At 48.5% G+C, this 17659-nt stretch overlaps 2 protein-coding genes across 2 annotated transcripts; both read right to left on the bottom strand.

Annotated features, from left to right (window-relative positions):
* Positions 1–42: 42 nt before the first annotated feature.
* On the bottom strand, positions 43–5067 carry VPS25 (vacuolar protein sorting 25 homolog). Its single transcript, XM_030296953.2, is given in 7 exon segments — positions 43–670; positions 2071–2146; positions 2920–3008; positions 3634–3687; positions 4609–4630; positions 4632–4755; positions 4967–5067. Coding segments are annotated over 7 exon segments (531 nt in total). The 5' UTR covers positions 5020–5067; the 3' UTR covers positions 43–557.
* A 3059-nt stretch (positions 5068–8126) lies between these two features.
* On the bottom strand, positions 8127–11007 carry RAMP2 (receptor activity modifying protein 2). The gene is made up of 4 exons (XM_030296655.2): positions 10893–11007; positions 10388–10453; positions 9813–9921; positions 8127–9685 (listed from the first exon to the last, which is right to left on the bottom strand). The coding sequence occupies exons 1-4, from the start codon at positions 10990–10992 to the stop codon at positions 9430–9432; spliced, it is 531 nt and encodes a 176-aa protein (XP_030152515.1). The 5' UTR covers positions 10993–11007; the 3' UTR covers positions 8127–9429.
* Between the last annotated feature and the right edge of the window lie 6652 nt (positions 11008–17659).

Here is a 17659-nt window from a genome sequence, read left to right as displayed (position 1 = left end):
CCTCCCTATGCCCATTCCAGTAGTAACTTCCAACAGGAGGCAGTGGGGATGAGCTTTTTAATATCATAAAATCAGTGTCGGGCCTGGCCTCTCACTGCCAGGCCCCTTCCTGGGCCTCCTATCTTCATGTTGCCTGGAAGGCTGCCTGCAGCCAGGGCTTCTCCCATCCCCTAAGAAGGATCCAGCACCAGCCTGAGAGGGGAGGCAATAGCAGCTAAGGGGGTGGGAAGGGGAAGAGACAGAAGCTTGTGCAGGCGTGTGTATGTACTTACGTGTGTGAACACATGTGGAGTTATAGGTTTACAGACCCTGGCTCAGGGACAGTCTAGGATGGGAGAGGAGGTAGGGCAAGGAGAAGCACATCTTTTCTCCCAGGCGCCTCAGCCTCGCCCTTCCCCAGGGACAGAAACGTGGGGTAAGTGGGAAACCCATCCCTGGACTGGAGCCCTTTTGAGTCTGGTGGAGTCACAGATCCAGTCTGTGGGGTCACTGGGTCTGTCTCCTTTTGAAAGCCCTGGAAGGGTGGGAGGTAAGAAGTAAAAGGAGACAGGTCTCTGCTAGAAGAACTTGACGCCTCGGCCATCGCTGACAGTGATGATCTCAGCCTTGTGCTCCTGCTGTAGGGCCTGCAGAGCCCGGAGTAGGGTTGCTTCATCCAGCCCATGGAACTCTGGAAGGGAGAGATGGGTAGTCAGGGACACTTGGCTTCTGGGGGCTCAAGGCCCCTGAGGAGAAGTCTAGCTGGAAGCTGGGACCCCTTGAGGCCAGGGTAGACATGTACCACCTATACTGCTGCCGCTGCCACCAATCCTTCCTGGGTACGCCTTAAGAGTAAGGGGTGAGAGAAAGCCAGAGTCTGCACAAAATGTGAGTTCACACTTATTTTCCCCTTCTGGGTTCTTCTGTTGGACTCAACCCTCATGTGTATCCCCCACCCATGTGCCATTAGTATCTGATGTATGAGAGTGACACCATCTACTTTTGGGCCACAAAGTGGGGGACAATTAAACCTAGGAACGTCAAGGTCCTTGACACTGGACACTGACCCTAGTTTGCACACCTGTACCCATTAGGAGCACCTGTCCTAACACAAAGTATAGCCATACCTCTGACCAGGAGACTGTTAAGGGCCAGCACAGATATCTGCCCTTTCCTAGTTAAAAGGAATGAGGCTGGGAGCCAAGGGCCAGCTGAATATCTGGAGATATGGCAAGATATTGCAGGGAGATGTGAGAAGCAGGTGGCAAGCCCTAACAGGCTCGCACACCTCACTCCCTGCGGAGGCCTACGGCTTGAGTCAGGGAGCTTGCTTTCTGAGGAAGCCTCCAGTTTTGCCCAGCATGAGTGGTGGGCTGGGCATGGTTGCGGCACTGAAGTCATGGGGCAATGGTGGGAGTAGCAAGCAGAGGCCTGTAGGGCAGGGGGGAACAGCCAAGAGCTGTAAACTCTGTTACGGCAGCCAGGGCCTGGCAGAAAGGGGAGCTGCCCTTTCCTCCCCAGCTGAGATTGGAACTTTTGGTGATCCTGGGATCAGAATATGAAGTCAGAGATAAAAAAGCTAAGAGTATATTTACACTATGTAAAAATCAAACAGTATATAAATCCTCACCTGGCTAGAAACTAAAGTATTTAAAAGGCCTAGGGGTGGGGATGGTGGTGTTGGCCCAATCCCTTCAGCTGACACCCACAAATCTTGAGCCCTCTGTAAGTATAAAGGGTGAAAGAAAGCCAGCGTCAGCAAAGAATGAGATTTCAGGCTTAATCTTCTGCGCCGGTTCCTCATTCATTATCTACACCAGGAATTCTTAACTTTTCATGGATCACAGATGCCCTTGACAATCTTTTAATATGGACTCTATCCCTAGAAAAATGCACATATCCCACTGACAAAATTTGGGGGTATTTTGCATGTAAATTCAGGTGGCTTAGGGAAACCTTGGACATGGGTTAAGAGCCCTTCTATCATGTAGTATTTGGAATTCAAAGGCAGGGATGGGAAGTCTGAATGTCAGCTGAACAAGGACTGGAGGATTCAGATGACAAAACTGGAGGGAAAGGGAGAAGCATTACCCTCATCCTCTGTGTCTTCCCCATTGGTCAGCTCATAGAGAGTGAACACGGAGTTGTTCTGGCCACTCCTGGAAACCTATAGACACAGAAAACAGTGACTGAATAAGGACCAGGGATCTCCTGGAAGGTGAGCTCACTGACTCCACCTATCTGACCCACGAATGATACCTGTTCCCAAACCAGGGCTCACTGTCACCTCGGCAGGAGTGGCCTAAAAACCACAACCCCTACAGGTGCTATATTTATATGTGTACACACATATACGGAACCACTAAACCACAGGCCTTCACATGTCTGAGGAGTGACCTCTCATTTTGTTTTCCTGTTCAGGAATAGGTGGCATGTGTTTGTTATATTTAGGTTGTTGATGCTTCTTCCCCTCTTCTCTCCCTTGGGAAAGTTTAGGGCTGGTGGTGGCTAGGAATTTGGGGAAGACAGTTTGTCCCCACACCCATACTGGTTCAGAATGTCTCATTCATATTGTGGACAGCCCCAAAGCGCCTAGTGGGGGAGGGGCCCCAGGGTTTTTTTTTTTGTTTTTTTTTTTTTGCCCTTCCTTTCCCCATTTATCTTCTGTGGCCAGAGACGCCAGCCAACAATAGTACTCATGGTTCCCAGCACTGCATTCTCCAAACATGGCCTCACGTAGCCTCTGGCCTCCTACAAAGGTAGGGAAGTTCTATGCAGCCTAGGAAATTGAGTCATTGAAAGAGGTTTGCCTGGAAGACCTATACTTCCTCTTTCTTTCCCTTCCCACTTTGCTCAGTCCAGACCTAGGAACACCAGGTATCTGCTGAACACAGATATAATTCTCCTTTGCCATGGGTCACTGTGGCAGAACAGTCTCACCCACTGATAGATGAGTTTCCCCCATTCTTCTGGCCTTCGCCACATGATCAGGAAGCTAGATTTGTTCTTATCCAACCACTCCAGGTTTCCTACAAAAAAGATACTTATGAAAGTATCTTACGCTAAGAAGGGACAAAAGGCAAAACCAATGTATAAAGAGTGGAAGAGATTCAGCTTTCAGGAAGTGAAATCCAAGAATTGTTTTACTATTATTATCTGCAAGGCACCAATTCTCCTTCCACCTTTCTCCAGGTCTCAGAACACAGATGGAGAGATTTCAGTAATGAATACCAATAGGGAAAAGGACCCAGGGAATTGAACTATCTTCTATATAGAACACTATGGGCTCCAAGCCAGGGGAGAGAAAAAGAAAGTTGTTAAAAGCAAAGACTCATGGGGCACCTGGCTGGCTCAGTCAGTGGAGTGGGTGACTCTGATCTTGAGGTTGTGGGTTCGAGCCCCATGCTGGGTGAGAGAGATTACTTAAAACTAAAATCTCAGAGAAACGTGGCTGGCTCAGTTGGTAGAGCTTGGGACTCTTGATCTCAGGGGTTGTGAGTTCGAGCCCCATGTTGGGTACAGAGATTACTTAATAAATAAAAGTTAAAAGAAATAAAATAATAAAAAAAAAAAAGCGCAAAGACTTGTGCCAAGCTGCCCTCAGGAAAACCCAACGAGGAGGAAAAATAAGGAAATCTGAGGACCTGAACCCACCTTTCTTCCTCAGTTCCTCTAATACAACCTGGATTGATTCCACAGGAAGCTTCCCTGGTTTAAAGTTAAGGGAACAGCATTGATGGAATGAATTAGGTGGGATAAAAACTCTTGAGGCCAGTCTCATGCGAAGAACCACCTGTCCCCTTCCTCTCCCTCCCACACACATATATGTGCAATTCCCCAAAAGGCTGTAAGTTGGCACTTCCTGGATGAAGGGGGGAGGAAGGTAAAGAGATACTAGTTCAATTAAAAGGAAGAGCTTTATGGGGGCACCTGGGTGGCTCAGTCGGTTAAGGGTGGGACTTCAACTCAGGTCATGATCTCACAGTTCCTGAGTTCAAGCCCCGAGTTAGGTTCTGTGCTGACAGCTCAGAGCCTGGAGCCTGCTTTGGATTCTGTCTCTCTTTCTCTCTCTGTCCCTATCCCACTTGTGCCCTCTCACTCTCAAAAATAAATAAACATTAAAAAAAAAAAAAAAAAAGGAAGAGCTTTAGAAATGAAAGGCACTCCCTTTTGTCACCATCTGTCTCCTCTTCTTCCTTCAGACTTTCTCCACAGATATTTTAGCTATGAATCAGGGAAGCAAAAACAAATGACCCTTACTTCCTGGGAGGAGAGTGGGTGGAGAAAATTACTTAAGGTAATACCAGAGTTTGAGCTTCACTCAGAGAGGGACAGGAGATTCAGAGTCAAAGGGCTCAGGTTGGAAAACCGGGGACTTGGCTTTGGGTCAGAGATTCTAAGCCCCGGAATGACACCTGGTATTCATCACTACCTAGGACTGGAGGGTCTGATGCTGCAATTTGCATTGGGGGTTGGGGCTAAAATGGAAGTCAGCTACACATGTGGCTTCTTCCAAGTCAGTCTGGGTGGGGAACCTGCCTACTGGGGTGAAGGGGTGTGGAAGTCTGGGCATGTGTGCAAGTGCAGAAGTGCGTGTGTGTGGGCTGTGGAAGAGCCTGAGGGGGATACGCTGTAGCTTCACGTTGTTGAAGAAGCGGGCTCTCCTGAGCTTCCATCACCGTCATGCTGGACTGTTTGTGCAGGCGGCAGAAGGACAGGGACCAGCGAGCACCAGGCGGCCAGCTCTTCTGCCGAGTGTCCACATTCGGCTGCAACCTGCCGGGTGAAGGGGGTGGGCGCAGAATTAGAGGGCGTGAGAGGGCGAGAGGCCGCACAGACGCAGGCGCGTCTGGGGGACAAGTGAGGGACTAAGGGGTGGTGGCGACCGGGTCCTTTCTCCCCCTCCCCATTTGAAGCATCAGGCTGAGCCCGGGGTCCGGGGCAGGGGAGGGAGGCACAGCGGGGCTTCTCGGGGTCTGAGCCTCACGTAAAGAAGGGCGGGAAGCGATACTGCCACGGCCACTCGAAACTCATCGCCATCGTAGTAGCCCAGGAAACCCGGAACCTCCGGGCAGAGGGACTTCCGGCCTCCGCTTCTGCACGTCCGGGCAAAAGCACAGCAGAAAAGGTTCCGGAGGCCTTCCCGAGAAGGGCCCGCCCAACGGAAGGTATCTTGCTTCTCTGCCAGTCTCTTGCTATGAACCTAAAAATCCGTACCGTTTAGAGCCCAGAGAAGTCTCATTCCAGCTCTAGAAATGGGCAGTGACTTCCCCCAAAGCGGCATAGCTTGATAGTTTGTTATCACTCCGCTAAGGCTTCTTTTATGTTAACACGTGTTAGTTGCATTTAACCTCACTCACAATTCCCAGCCTCCTCAATTACTGTGTCCTTCGCTCCACCATTCCCTGGTCTCCTGCAGCACCCATGGGAGCATATTTGTAGCTTTTATTGCTGAAAATGGGTCAGCTTCCATGATTCACTGCTGCCGTTTTGGACCACAGCCATCTGTCTCTCACATCCTCACCTTCCTAGTCTCAAGACTCCGGACCCATTGTGGTCGTATTGACTCCTTACCCAGCCTAAACTACCCAATTCTGTCTGAACATGCTGGCTGAACCCCCAGATTCCCTGACTAACCTCACTGCGGGGCTCTCGGTGCAGCCCAACACTTTTATTGACTCCCTGTCACATCCCTCCAGGTAACTCTTCACATTTTTTCCAGTCGTCAAGTCGTTCCACCTGTCTCCGTCTTCCTCCTTTCTGCAGAATGCCTTTCTCTATTTTGTGAACTTGAGGCACCGAACGTGTGAACTTCTTAATCTTTCCCTTTTGTCCCTCTTTGTCACCACACTTAATGCATCCCACAAGAATTTCTCTCCACTTGTACCCCTTCATTTTGGATTCAAAGGAAGAAGTGTCACTCTTCCTTTACAAGGCCAAACCTTTGGCATATCTTCTTGCCTCTCTTTCCAGTGCCTCCAGGACTTCTCTGGGTGTCATCTACCCTCTTTTCCTTTCCTCTGGCTCCTCTCCCCTAGTTGACAAATATGCATAGACCATCCCTACTTGAAAATATGTACAGTTTCCTTGACTCTGTCACCCTCTCAATTTCCTATCCGATCTTTAACCTTTCCCCACCCAAGTTCACCCTTCATTGTGCACAGTTCCTGATCCACAGTAGTACCCAGCAAATATTTGTTGTATGAATGGATGGACCATTCTGTTGACAATGTTCTTTCAAAAGGCACTATCTCCTTTGCTTCCATGGCACTGCTTTATCCTTGTTCTGCTACTGTCTCTCTGATCTTTCTGTCTCATTTCCCCCTCATTCTTTAAATGTGTAATTTTCCATGGGGCACCTGGGTGGCTCAGTTAGCTAAGCATCCAACTTTGGCTCAGGTCATGATCTTGCGGTTTGTAGGTTTGAGCCCTGTGTCAGGCTCTGTGCTGACGGCTCAGGGCCTGGAGCCCGCTTCTGATTCTGTGTCCCTCTCTCTCTCTGCCCCTCCCCCACTTGCACTCGCCCTCTCTCTCTCTCTCTCTCTCAAATATAAACATTAAAAAAATAAAATAAATGTGCACATTTCCTAAGAACCTAACCTCAGCTTTCTTTCCTTTCCTTTTCTTTTTTTCTTTTATTTATTTTGAGAGAGAGAGAACCATGCGAGCAGGGGAGGTACAGAGATGGAGAGAGAGAATCCCAAGCAGGCTCTGCACTGTCAGTGCAGAGCCCAACTTGGAGCTCAAAACTCATGAGCCATGAGATCATGACCTGAGCTACATTCAACCGACTGAGCCACCCAGGTGCCCTCTCAGCTTTCTTTTCTTTCTTTTTTTAATGTTTATATTCATTTTTGAGACAGAGAGAGAGACAAAGTGTGAGTGAGGGAGGGCAGAGAGAGAGGGAGACACAGAATCTGAAGCAGGCTCTAGGCTCTGAGGCTGTCAGCATAGAGGCCTGAACTCATGGGGCCCTGAACTCATGGACCTCGAGCTCATAGCCTGAGCCAAAGTTGGAAGCTTAACCGACTGAGCCACCCAGGTGCCCCTTTTAGCTTTCTTTTCAATACATCTTCTGTCTTGAGAACTTTCATCCTTCTCATGGTTTCACTTGACATTTCTGTGCAAAAGATTCCTAAATCTGTATTTCCAGCTCCAATCTCTTTCCACCACCAACACCCCTCCCATTTCTAACTCTCTGTGGGACATAAAGCTTGTTCCATTTTAGCTCATATTGTAAATCCCTTTCTTCATGCCAGCTTCTCTCCCTAATGGCCATTTTATACCATTACTTCCATCATTGTCCTAGTAACTCAGATGCAAAGCCTCAATCAGCTCTAACCTCTCCTCTCTTTCATCTCCTTCATATCCAAAGTCCCTCCCCTGTTTTTAATCATTTCTTCTACTTTTTATTTTCTATTTCCCATTCATCACTCCTTTGACCCATGTCCTCTTTTTCTCAAGCCTGGATTATCACAATATTTTGCTAATTCACCTGTTTTCCTATTCTCTTCCCTAGGGGAAATGCACTCCATCCTAAGGCCTAGTCGTGTACAAACTCTGCAATCACCCTCCTGTGATCACACCTCAGCTAGGTGTGACCCCTCCTTTTTTTGCACTTAGATAACATTTGGTTTGTATCCCTTTCATGACTCTAATCACACACTCCATTGCTTTTGTTGATTGGTACACATGTCAGCTCCCGTACTAGATGGAAAGTCATTGAGAGCAGAAACCAAGTCCTAACTTATCTTTCCAACACAATATACCATACACAGTATTTTATACCAGTATGCCCTTGATGTACATTAGTAAAACACATGAAGGCAAATATGGGCCAAAAGGAGGATAGATATATCCCTGGGGAAGACCAATGCATTCATGGGAACAGAGCAGAGACTTATCTCAGGTGAAAACCCAAAATGTCCTAGGGAACAGGTATGCCCCTAGAGAGACAGATATGCCCTGAGAGAAGTCTATCTCAGAGGATGAGTAGATACATTCTAGGAAGCATACAGATATCTATCTGTGGAATAGACAGGCAGTGTCCCAAGGAATGGATATGCATGTACTCAGGAGGCAAATATTTCAGCAAGGAGGGAAGGAAAGTCCCTGACAAGGCTCCACGTGCCACAGAAAATAAACAGGTGTCTTTATGGAGAACAAAGTTGTTCTCTAGTATTTTTTTAATGTTTATTTGTTTTGGGGAGAGAGAGACAAACAGAGCACAAGCAGGGCAGGGGCAGAGAGAGGACACACACTCCAAAGCAGGCTCCAGGCTCTGTCTGAGCTGTCAGCACACAGCCTGATGTGGGGCTCGAGCCCACAAACCATGACATCATGACCTGAGCCAAAGTCAGACACTTAATTGACTGAGCCATCCAGCTGTCCTTGTCTCTAGTATTTTTGATGATCTGGAAGAACTGAAGATGAAGGTCCTCTGGGAAAACTGGGCCTCACTGTCCAGGGAACATGTAAGAGTATTCATATACAGAAATGGTGAGTTCAGAGGCTAGGTATGTCCCTAGAAAGTGGGAAGGTGTCTTAGAGGAGTATCAGTATGGCTAGGAAGCTGATAGAAGGGTTTGCTAAGAATAATGGTTGCTATGAGGATGACAGATGTTTGATTCCAGGGTCCAGTCTCCTCAGCTTTGAGCTTCTTCCAGGTCATATCCATCTTCTGGCTATTAGCTCCAGTGGACACCAGGGGGCAGTTGTGCTAACAGGCTGTAGGCCACACCCCCAGGGTCCAGGACAATGTAGGATGAGGGCCAGGGGGACCTGGACAGGGAGTTCTGTGGTGGAGTTAGTAGAATAAGTCCCACTGCCTTTCCCTTCAATCCTGAGCTCTTTAGGAATGAACTCTTTTTGGTATATCAAGGTTTTCTATTCCTAGGCCTGGGAGTAAACTGAGGCATGAAAAAGAGGAAAATTCAGAGCCCCTAGGCAGTCCCCCTTCCTTCTCACAGGAGTCACAGCAGAGATTCCACCCTTGCCCCTTCCCCCACACCTCCCAGCTGCCATCCAAGCCGGAAGGGAGTCTCTTCCTGCAGGTTTCCTGGTGTTGGTTTTGGATAAGGACAGGAAAGGCCCAGCCCTGGGAGGAAGCAGTGTAGGGGGTGGCTTTCAAGTGGGGGGAGAGGAATAGTGAGGAGCAGGCAAGTGAACAAAACAGTGCTCGTATCCAGATTTTCCAGCTCTGCTGCCCAGAGCTGTGGGAAATGGTAGAGACTCTGGGATGGGGAGGGGATAGTACCAAAAAAAAAAAAAAAAAAAAAGTTTTATTTTGAAGATTACAAAACTTGTGCCACCACTGGGCTTCCATTTCCAGCAATTCAAGTGTCTGTGGTGGGGGTGAAAGTGAGAGAAGGAGGCAGGGAGGGGAAGAGAGAGACCTGGTGGTGGCAGGGGAAAGGAGTAAGATGACTGCTAATAGCTGATACCACCACCCTAGGCCTGGGCCTCGCTGTCTTTACTCCTCCACACCACAAGGGTGACAAGGAAGGGGATGAGGCAGATGGGGGCTATGATCATGGCCAGAAGCACATCCTCTGGAGGGTCTGATAAGGTGGGCTGCATCAAGGAGCAGTTGGCAAAGTGGATCTGGTGAGTCTCAAAGATGATCTCTTCTGCCAAGGGATTGGGGAAACCCAGGCCAAATGCTTCTGCAAAATGCTCCAAGCAATATTGCAGGTCGCTATAGGGCCTGGAAGCAAGGGAAGACTAGAGTGAATATGGGGTTGGGCCCAGAGAGAGGAATACCCCACACTCAAGGCCCACACACAAGGAGCAGGCCCCACCCCTGGTCCAAGCTGCCCTAGCACTGCCCCTACCTGCTAATCATGGTCCAGTCGCACCAGTCCTTGGGGATAGAGTCCATCTGCTCCTTATAAGATTGCCAGCAAAACCGGGCATTCGCCTTATAGTCCTCCATCTTGTTCTCTGTGGGCACAGATGCTGCACACTGACCACACCCCTGGCCCTCCCTCCAAGCCCTCAGGTCCAGGTACTTCCACTGTTCCTGTCTTCAGACATGGCAGCCACCAGGAACAGCCTCAGAAAGTTTCCCAAGGAGACAGTCTCAGCTCAGAAAAATGTTAATGCCTTCCATGTGCTCAGCACTTCCTAGCCTGACGGGAACATCCATATACGTTTTTTTCTGGGGTCTTCTAACCCACCTGAGGTGAGCCAGCTCAGAGCTGGGGGGGGGGGGGGGGGGGGGGGGCGGGGAGGGTGGGTTGTGGGCTGAGAGGGAGAAAGACTACAAGGAACCCCAGGAGAGAACGGAAGGGAGTTTAGTGCGATTTCATTTGGGGTTGGGGCCTGCCTTGTGGGAAAGGGACCCTCCCCACTGACCTAGCTCTCCTCGTTGCCCTCGGCCACCTTCCCAGAGTCGCGCGGTACACACCTTCTGACTTCAAGCTGCCTTCAGTGGGAAGAAGCTGAGCCAGGGACTCCTGGGGCTTCAGGACAGCTGTGAGCAGAAATGGGGGAGGGAAGGAGGATGGCGGGGATCTAGGCGGTGGAGCCTGGAGGAGGGGTCTGAGACCCTTGGAAGTCAGAGCTACTCGCAGAAGAGAAAGAAGAATAATCCAGGCTCCCAGGGGGTGCTTCAGTGACTGGAAGAGAGGGCTGATACCAGCTCCCTCCCACTCACATCCAGACCCCAAACCTTCTTCCTCCAGGCCAGCCCCAGACCTCCCAAGACCTCTCCGCCGGGCCCCCGGCACCCCACGTTCCTCCAAGTGGGAAGCAGTTCGCGCTGCGCCTTCACCGAGGTGGAGCCGGGGACTGTCGGAGGACAGCGCTGTTCCGCCCTCACCCCGGGGCCCGTTTCGGCCTCGGCGGTCCAGCCCCCCCTCCCCTCCGGGCCTCCCGCGCCTCCCGCCCGAGCCCCGGGGCGCAGCGCTCACCGCCCAGCAGGAGGAGGAGGCGGAGCGCTGCCGGTCGCCCCGCGAGGGTCGTAGAGAACCGCGGGCCGCCGGCGGCGCGCTCTGCCCGGAGCGAGGCCATCGCGCGGCTAGCAGGCGAGGAGGGGCGGTGGCGCTGAGCCGGGCCCGGGCGGGGGCGCCTATATCCCCGGCCCAAGCCCCAGGAAGCCGCGCCGCTTCCTCGCAGGGGCTGGGACGGCTGCGGCCACGTGGGGGCGGGGGCGACGCCCGGGGCCCGCGGGCCGGAGGGGGAGTCGATGCCCCACCCCGCCCCGGCGCCCGCCGCTCCCTCCGGCGGGTCGGCGTTGGCCCACTCTTTCTTCTAGTTCACCCTGCGGGGCTGGACAGCTCCCCTCGTAACCCCAGAACCGGGACGCATTTCCTGGGCTGAGCCGCGTGGCGCCCAAGGACTCTCCCGGGTCTCTGAGCATCCGCTCCCGGGACCCTAGTCGTCCCCTTCTCTTTCGATGCGGGGGCTGAGGAAGGGGGTTAGCGTGTTGCTATCGCGGACCTGCAGAAGAAAGGGGCTGGGAGTTCAGAGGGCCTCTCCACGCCGCAGTATCTAAGGAAGGAGGTTGGGGCTGTCTTGGGCCGTGGGGGAAGGGGCTCCTGGAGCTGGGCTCAGAGTTCCCCTTCCCCGGGAACACCCACTGATGTCAACTCACCCGCCAAAACTGGGGAGGAGGAGATGAGGGAGCCAGCCCTCCAGAGTCAGGAGAAGGCCTGGGGATCCGGGCAGAGGGGAAACCAAAATCCAAATACCCTCCCTTCGGAGGCACCTCCTGGGGCCTCGATCCACACATCTGATTGGGGGGAAGGGCAAAAGTAAGATTATTTCATTCCTAGGAAAAAGGTGCCATAAACCGGATGGGGGGGGAGGGGCAAAAGTAAAAGATTACTCCATTCCTAGGAAGAAAGTGGCCACTACTCTTCAAGACCAAGGTTGTGAAAAGGGAAGGGTTTATTTAAAACCACTATGGGTGACTTCATTCACAAGGTGGGTACATTATTGTCCCTGTTTTACAGGGAAAAAAGCGAAAGCTCAGGGAAAAGAGCCCAGAACTTGAGTTCAGAAGCTCTGACTGGTATTTCTGTCTTCCCACTCCCTAGCCAGATAGCCCAGAATGAACTCGGTTACCTTGATGATCTCCGCTTACTCTCCTGTAAGATAAGGACATACATCATCTTCCTGGATAAACTGTACTGAGGACAATGTATGTGAAAGGGCATTGGACTCACTCCGTGGACGTTTCCTTTCCTTCTTTCCTAAGGACTTGCCTAAGGTTACACTGCTACGAAGCAGCCAGGCTGGGCCTGGGGCCCCAGGGGCCCTGACTTCTGCCATACCACAGCTGTCTCTGTGTCCTGAGCCAGAGCGTCATTAGCCTGAAGCAGCCGAGCAGCCCAGGAGCTGGTTTGGCCCTGGCGTTCAACTCCAGACACAGCTGTCAGCACTGAACTTTCCTAAATTACTCCCAGACACTGACCCCTGGACTCAGCTGCTGCTCTTGTCCCAGTTTACTGATTTCTGCCCACCATAAATTATCTTTCATGATCTCTCTTCAAATCTTCATCTCAGGGTCTTAGGCTCTTGAATTATGGCCACTAAAAGCCTGTTGTCCTCCTCCATCACTAGGGTCAAGAGGTTGCCTTGATAAGGCATCCCAAAGAAGAAAGGAGGTGGCCCAGTTGGCAGGAACCCCAAAGCCCTCCTGGTGATTGTCATCTTCTGCGATGTGCAGGAAAGAGCCAGACAGCCTCAGAGCCACATCAGGCCAGGGACCGAATCCATTCGTTTCCTCCCACCCATGACTGCCCTTTTCAAGAAGGAAACATGGTCAAGAGGGAGATTTCTGGGTGATAAGATGGGAAGGGAAAGCATGGAGGGACAGAAAACAAAACAAACCATTTCCACTGGGCTGGGGCCAGAAACACCTGAGCCCACCGTGAATTAGGAATGGGGTTGGGGATCAAGATTAAAGTTGACAGAAATAAATGCTGGGTTTTAAATAGGGCAGTATAGTATCGTTTGATAAAAACAAACAAACAAACAAACACAAACGAGCATTGGTTGGGATTCTAAAGGCAAGTTCTGCTTCTGTGTTGCTGTGTAATCTTGGGCAGGTCATTTCATATCTCTGGAGGTCAACATTTTCATATATAAAATGACCTTAGAATCAAAAGGGAAAATATAGGTGACTCAGTAGAAAATGTTATCTTTAGCCTGGAGCGTGACATGGAGACCTCCAAAGGGAAGTTTGATGTAGTCATTCCTGAATTTGGGAGTCTAACCTTCCCATTGGAGAATCTGGGAATTTTCCCTCCTCCTGATTTTCCTCTTCCTACTTTTCCTTACCAGTTGGACATTTGGCTGTTTCATTGACTCCTGAGGGCATCCTGGTAACTGGGGGTCTGGTATTGGGGTACTATGGGGCTGAAAGAGGACCAGAGACTTCGCTTTGCCATAGAAGACAGTCCCATGTTCTGCAAGGAGGGGACAGAGAAGGGCTTCATTAAGGACAGAAGCTAGTTCTTTTATGCAAATCCTGTATTCCACCCATGGACGCCCTCTTCCCTTCCCTTTTAAACCCTACTGCTGCCTTAAAAACATACTTTCTGCTATAAAAATATACTTAATTTTTTTTAATGTTTATTTGTTTTGAGAGAGACAGAGAGAGAGACAGAGTGTGAGCAGGGAAGGGGTACACAGAAAGGAAGACACAGAATCTGAAGCAGGCTCCAGGCTCTGAGCTGTTAGTACCTGAGCCAAAATCTTACACTTCACTAAGCCACCCTGGCACCCCAAAAATATACTTTCTAATTGCAGGTAATACACAAGTATATACTCATTGCAAAATATTTAAACACAGAAAACTATACCTTTATTCCTTTCTCACTTCCCTATATATTTTGGACTTAAAAAAAAACATAAATGGGATATAATATCTCTGTTGTTTGATGACTTTTTTTTTTACTTTAATAACATGTTTTGGGCTTCTTTTCACAATAGCACATACAGATGTGCCTCTTTTAACTGTAGTATAATATTATCTGTAGTCTTTTTGTCTCATATCCAGTGGAGTCTGGTCTTTGTTTCCTACACACTTCCTTAGTCCTCTGTCCATATTCCACACCCACTCCTACTGCTTAGGAAGAGAGGGATCTAGTTCTGGTCCAGCTGGACATTAACCTGAGATTTATGGCCCCAACCTAGACTGACTTTTCCTTGATAGGGATCCTACTGCCAGGTAAATTCCCCTTCTTGTTACAGGGGAAGGGACATCCTGCCTGAAACAAGAAGAGAGGTGAGTTGATCCTTAAAAGAAGTGCCATTTTTAATCTTCACCCTTCCCCCTACACCCAAATCCAGAACAACATACTGTGGAGTAAAAAGCACTGGGGGCCTCCTACACAATGAAATTGCATGCAGAGCATCCTGGAATCAGCATCTCTACCATGTAGAGACATTCACATATGCTGGCCTCTTCTCCAGCTGTCTGCAAAATAAAGACCAGAGCTCAGGAGAGGATGTGGGGGAGAGTCAGGGTCAGGGGAGCCAGAAGTCCTGGCTGGGAGGGGCTGATCCTTCCAAGCTGGAGAGAGGAAACAGATTTCTTTAGAGGGCAGGGAGGTAGCAGAGAGAACCAGAAGAGCTGCAGCTGGGGAGCCAGCTAGCTAAGGGAGGGAAGACAAAGATGTAGGGACACAGCTCCATCTCTCCCCATCTCCTCATCTCCAGAATGATGGAACACTCAGTGTGAGTATGGCCATCCCACAGAGGGAAGAATGGTTATTGGAGAAAACTTTGGCTCTCAAGTTAGAAGAAGCAGAGAAAATGATTAGGCCATATTCCTCATTCAATGTTGGTTCTTAATGTAGCTACCATTTATTGAACAATTACTATGTGATGCATAGTGTGTTCTCTGACACATGTGCTGAGATTTGCAAATATGTCTTAAAACCTTACCACCGTAACATTAGAATTATCTTGTTTGTGGGTAAAATGGGGAAACAGGAATGATGTGCCCAAGGCCTCAAAGGTAGCAACTGACAGTCAGGATTTAAACCTGGGACTGCTTGATGCTAAGCTTCATGTCTTAACCATTGTGATGTATCACCTCCCTCTCAATCTACATCTGAATATTGATTTCTTACTGGGTCTTGAAAATGAGTTTGAAAAGAGGAGAAAAGGATAGAGAGTTTCTTCCAGGGCCAGATAGACCCCTCCAGAAATAAGAAGATGCTGCTTTACCCAACTACATACATACAACCTCCTCCTCCCTTCCTTCCCAGATCCAGGCTGGACCATGACATCATATGGTGGAGGCTGTTTTTCTGAAAGGGAAAAAAAAAACCACCAGACCAGATTTATAAGAAGGACATTCAGACAGCATGACTGAAGAGGACCATGGCCAAGTGACCATAGCCCACGCCCAGCAGTGCTGAGAACACTGCTGGTCCCTCGGCACCTGGGGCTGACTCATGGTTGCTCTCAGGACCCACTGCCAGACGCCAGGGTTGCTTTCACTCTTCCTCCGTTCCTCAGGACTGTCCTATGAAACCATCCGCAGGAACGCTTCTACCTGCTCCCAGCACCCCAAGAGTTTAGATGTTAAGTAACATGAAGATGCCCTGATGATGCCCACCAGTATCCTTGGTACTTCATACAGATTGTTTCATTTAAAACTCATGACTTAGGGCACCGTGGCTCAGTTGGTTAAGTGTTCGATTCTATCTCAGCTCAGGTCTTGATCTCAGGGTTATGAGTTCAAGCCTCAAGTTGGGCTCCATGCTGGGTGTGAAGCCTAAGTATAGATAGATCGACCGATCGATCGATAGATAGATAGATAAAAATTCACAACTCTATTAAATCAGGTACCATAGCAATCCACTTTCCAGATGAGGAAACTGAAAAGTTAAGTAATTTATCCAAGCTCATGCAACTAATATTGGCAGATATCCAGGTCTTCTTAATGCTGAAGCCAGAGTACTTAACCTCTGCTCCACAATACCTGATAGAACCCGTTAGCCAGCCTGCTAGAAAGAACCAAATAGAAAGGGATGCAAAAGACAGGCCGGAAGGGTAACCAGACAGGATTCCTCATGCCAGAGGACTTTCCTCCCTCTGTATGATCCCTCTCCTGACTATGCTTGTTTCACTTACAGACAGCATCTTTTCACATCCTTTCCCCCAACACCTTAATGCATTAGATGGACAATGAAAAAAACTCATGATATTATGAAATAAAACATTTTTGGGGCACCTGGGTGGCTCAGTTGGTTGAGCAACTGGCTCTTGCTATTGGCCCAGGTCACGATCTCGTGGTTCATGAGTTTGAGCCCCACATCAGGCTCTGTGCTGACAGCTGCTCTCACTGCCTTCCCCTTCTCACGTTCTCTCTCTCTCTCAAAAATAAATAAACATTAAAAAAAAACAAACACACACACAAAAAACATTTTCTAGATCTTAACATCCACATATGTTGTGTTGAACACTTGTGGTATCTGTGATGTGAGCTTAATACTACAAAAGGCAAGATTTTCTTCACCTGTAAAATGGGAATAGTAATAATACCTATAAGTTGTAAGATTTAAAGCACTTAGAGCAGTATATAATATTATTATTATCATATAATTATAATCAATTACAATATATAATTATAATTATAATATATAATTATATAATGCTATATAATTATATATTATAATCAATTATTATATAATTATAATGATATTTAATTACATATTATATATTATTATTATTATTATTATTATTATTATTATTTCTATTACCTTAGTGGTTAAGAGAACACATTTTGGAGTCAAGTAGACTTGAGTTTGGAGCCATCTCCATCACTTATGTAGCTGTATGTGACCCTCTGCAATTACTTAACTCCTCTGGGCGTGTTTTCTTATCTGCAAAATAGAGTTACCATTGTGTATCTCACCTAGCAGTAAAGATAATGCAGGTCAAGCATTTGACCCAATGCCCGGTGCTAGTAAGCATTTGATAAATGGTAGTCACTATCATAAGGTGTAACATATATGGTTATGACAATTGTATTTCCAAGATACTCTGGGATCCTTCCAGTTCTATAATTCTGTTCTTTTCAATACACAATTTTATTTATTTATTTATTTATTTATTTATTTATTTATTTATTTATTGCTTATTTTATTTTATTAAATATTTTATATATTTATTTAAAAATTTTTAAAAAATATTTATTTTTGAGAGAGAGAGAGAGAGAGAGAGAGAGCGAGCAGGGGAGGAACAGAGAGAGAGGGAGACACAGAAGCCGAAGCAGGCTCCAGGCTCTGAGCTGTCAGCACACAAACCAATGGGGGGGGCTCAAACCCACAAACCGAGAGATCATGACCTGAGCCAAAGTCAGACGTTTAACCGACTGAGCCACCCAGGCGCCCCATATTTTATTTGTTTTTGAGAGAGAGAGAGAGAGGGAAAGAGAGAGAGGTTGGGGGGAGGGGCAGAGAGAGAGAGGGAAACACAGAATCCAAAGCAATGTCCAGGCTCTGAACTGCCAGCACTGAGCCTGATGCAGGGCTCAAACTCACAAACTGTGAGATCATGACCTGAGCCAAAGTTGGATGCTTAACTGACTGAGCCACCCAGGCACCCCTCATTACACAGTACTCTTTATTTAAAAGAATAGAGACTTCAAAGCCAGATAGAATTCCAGCTCTCCTACTTACCAGCCATGTGGCCATGTCCAATGTTTTCAATCTCC

The sequence above is a fragment of the Lynx canadensis genome, chromosome E1, assembly GCF_007474595.2.
Source record: "Lynx canadensis isolate LIC74 chromosome E1, mLynCan4.pri.v2, whole genome shotgun sequence".
NCBI classification, from domain to species: domain Eukaryota; kingdom Metazoa; phylum Chordata; class Mammalia; order Carnivora; family Felidae; genus Lynx; species Lynx canadensis.
Note: the sequence above shows the minus strand (reverse complement) of the source record. Positions and strands in the feature narration are given on the sequence as shown.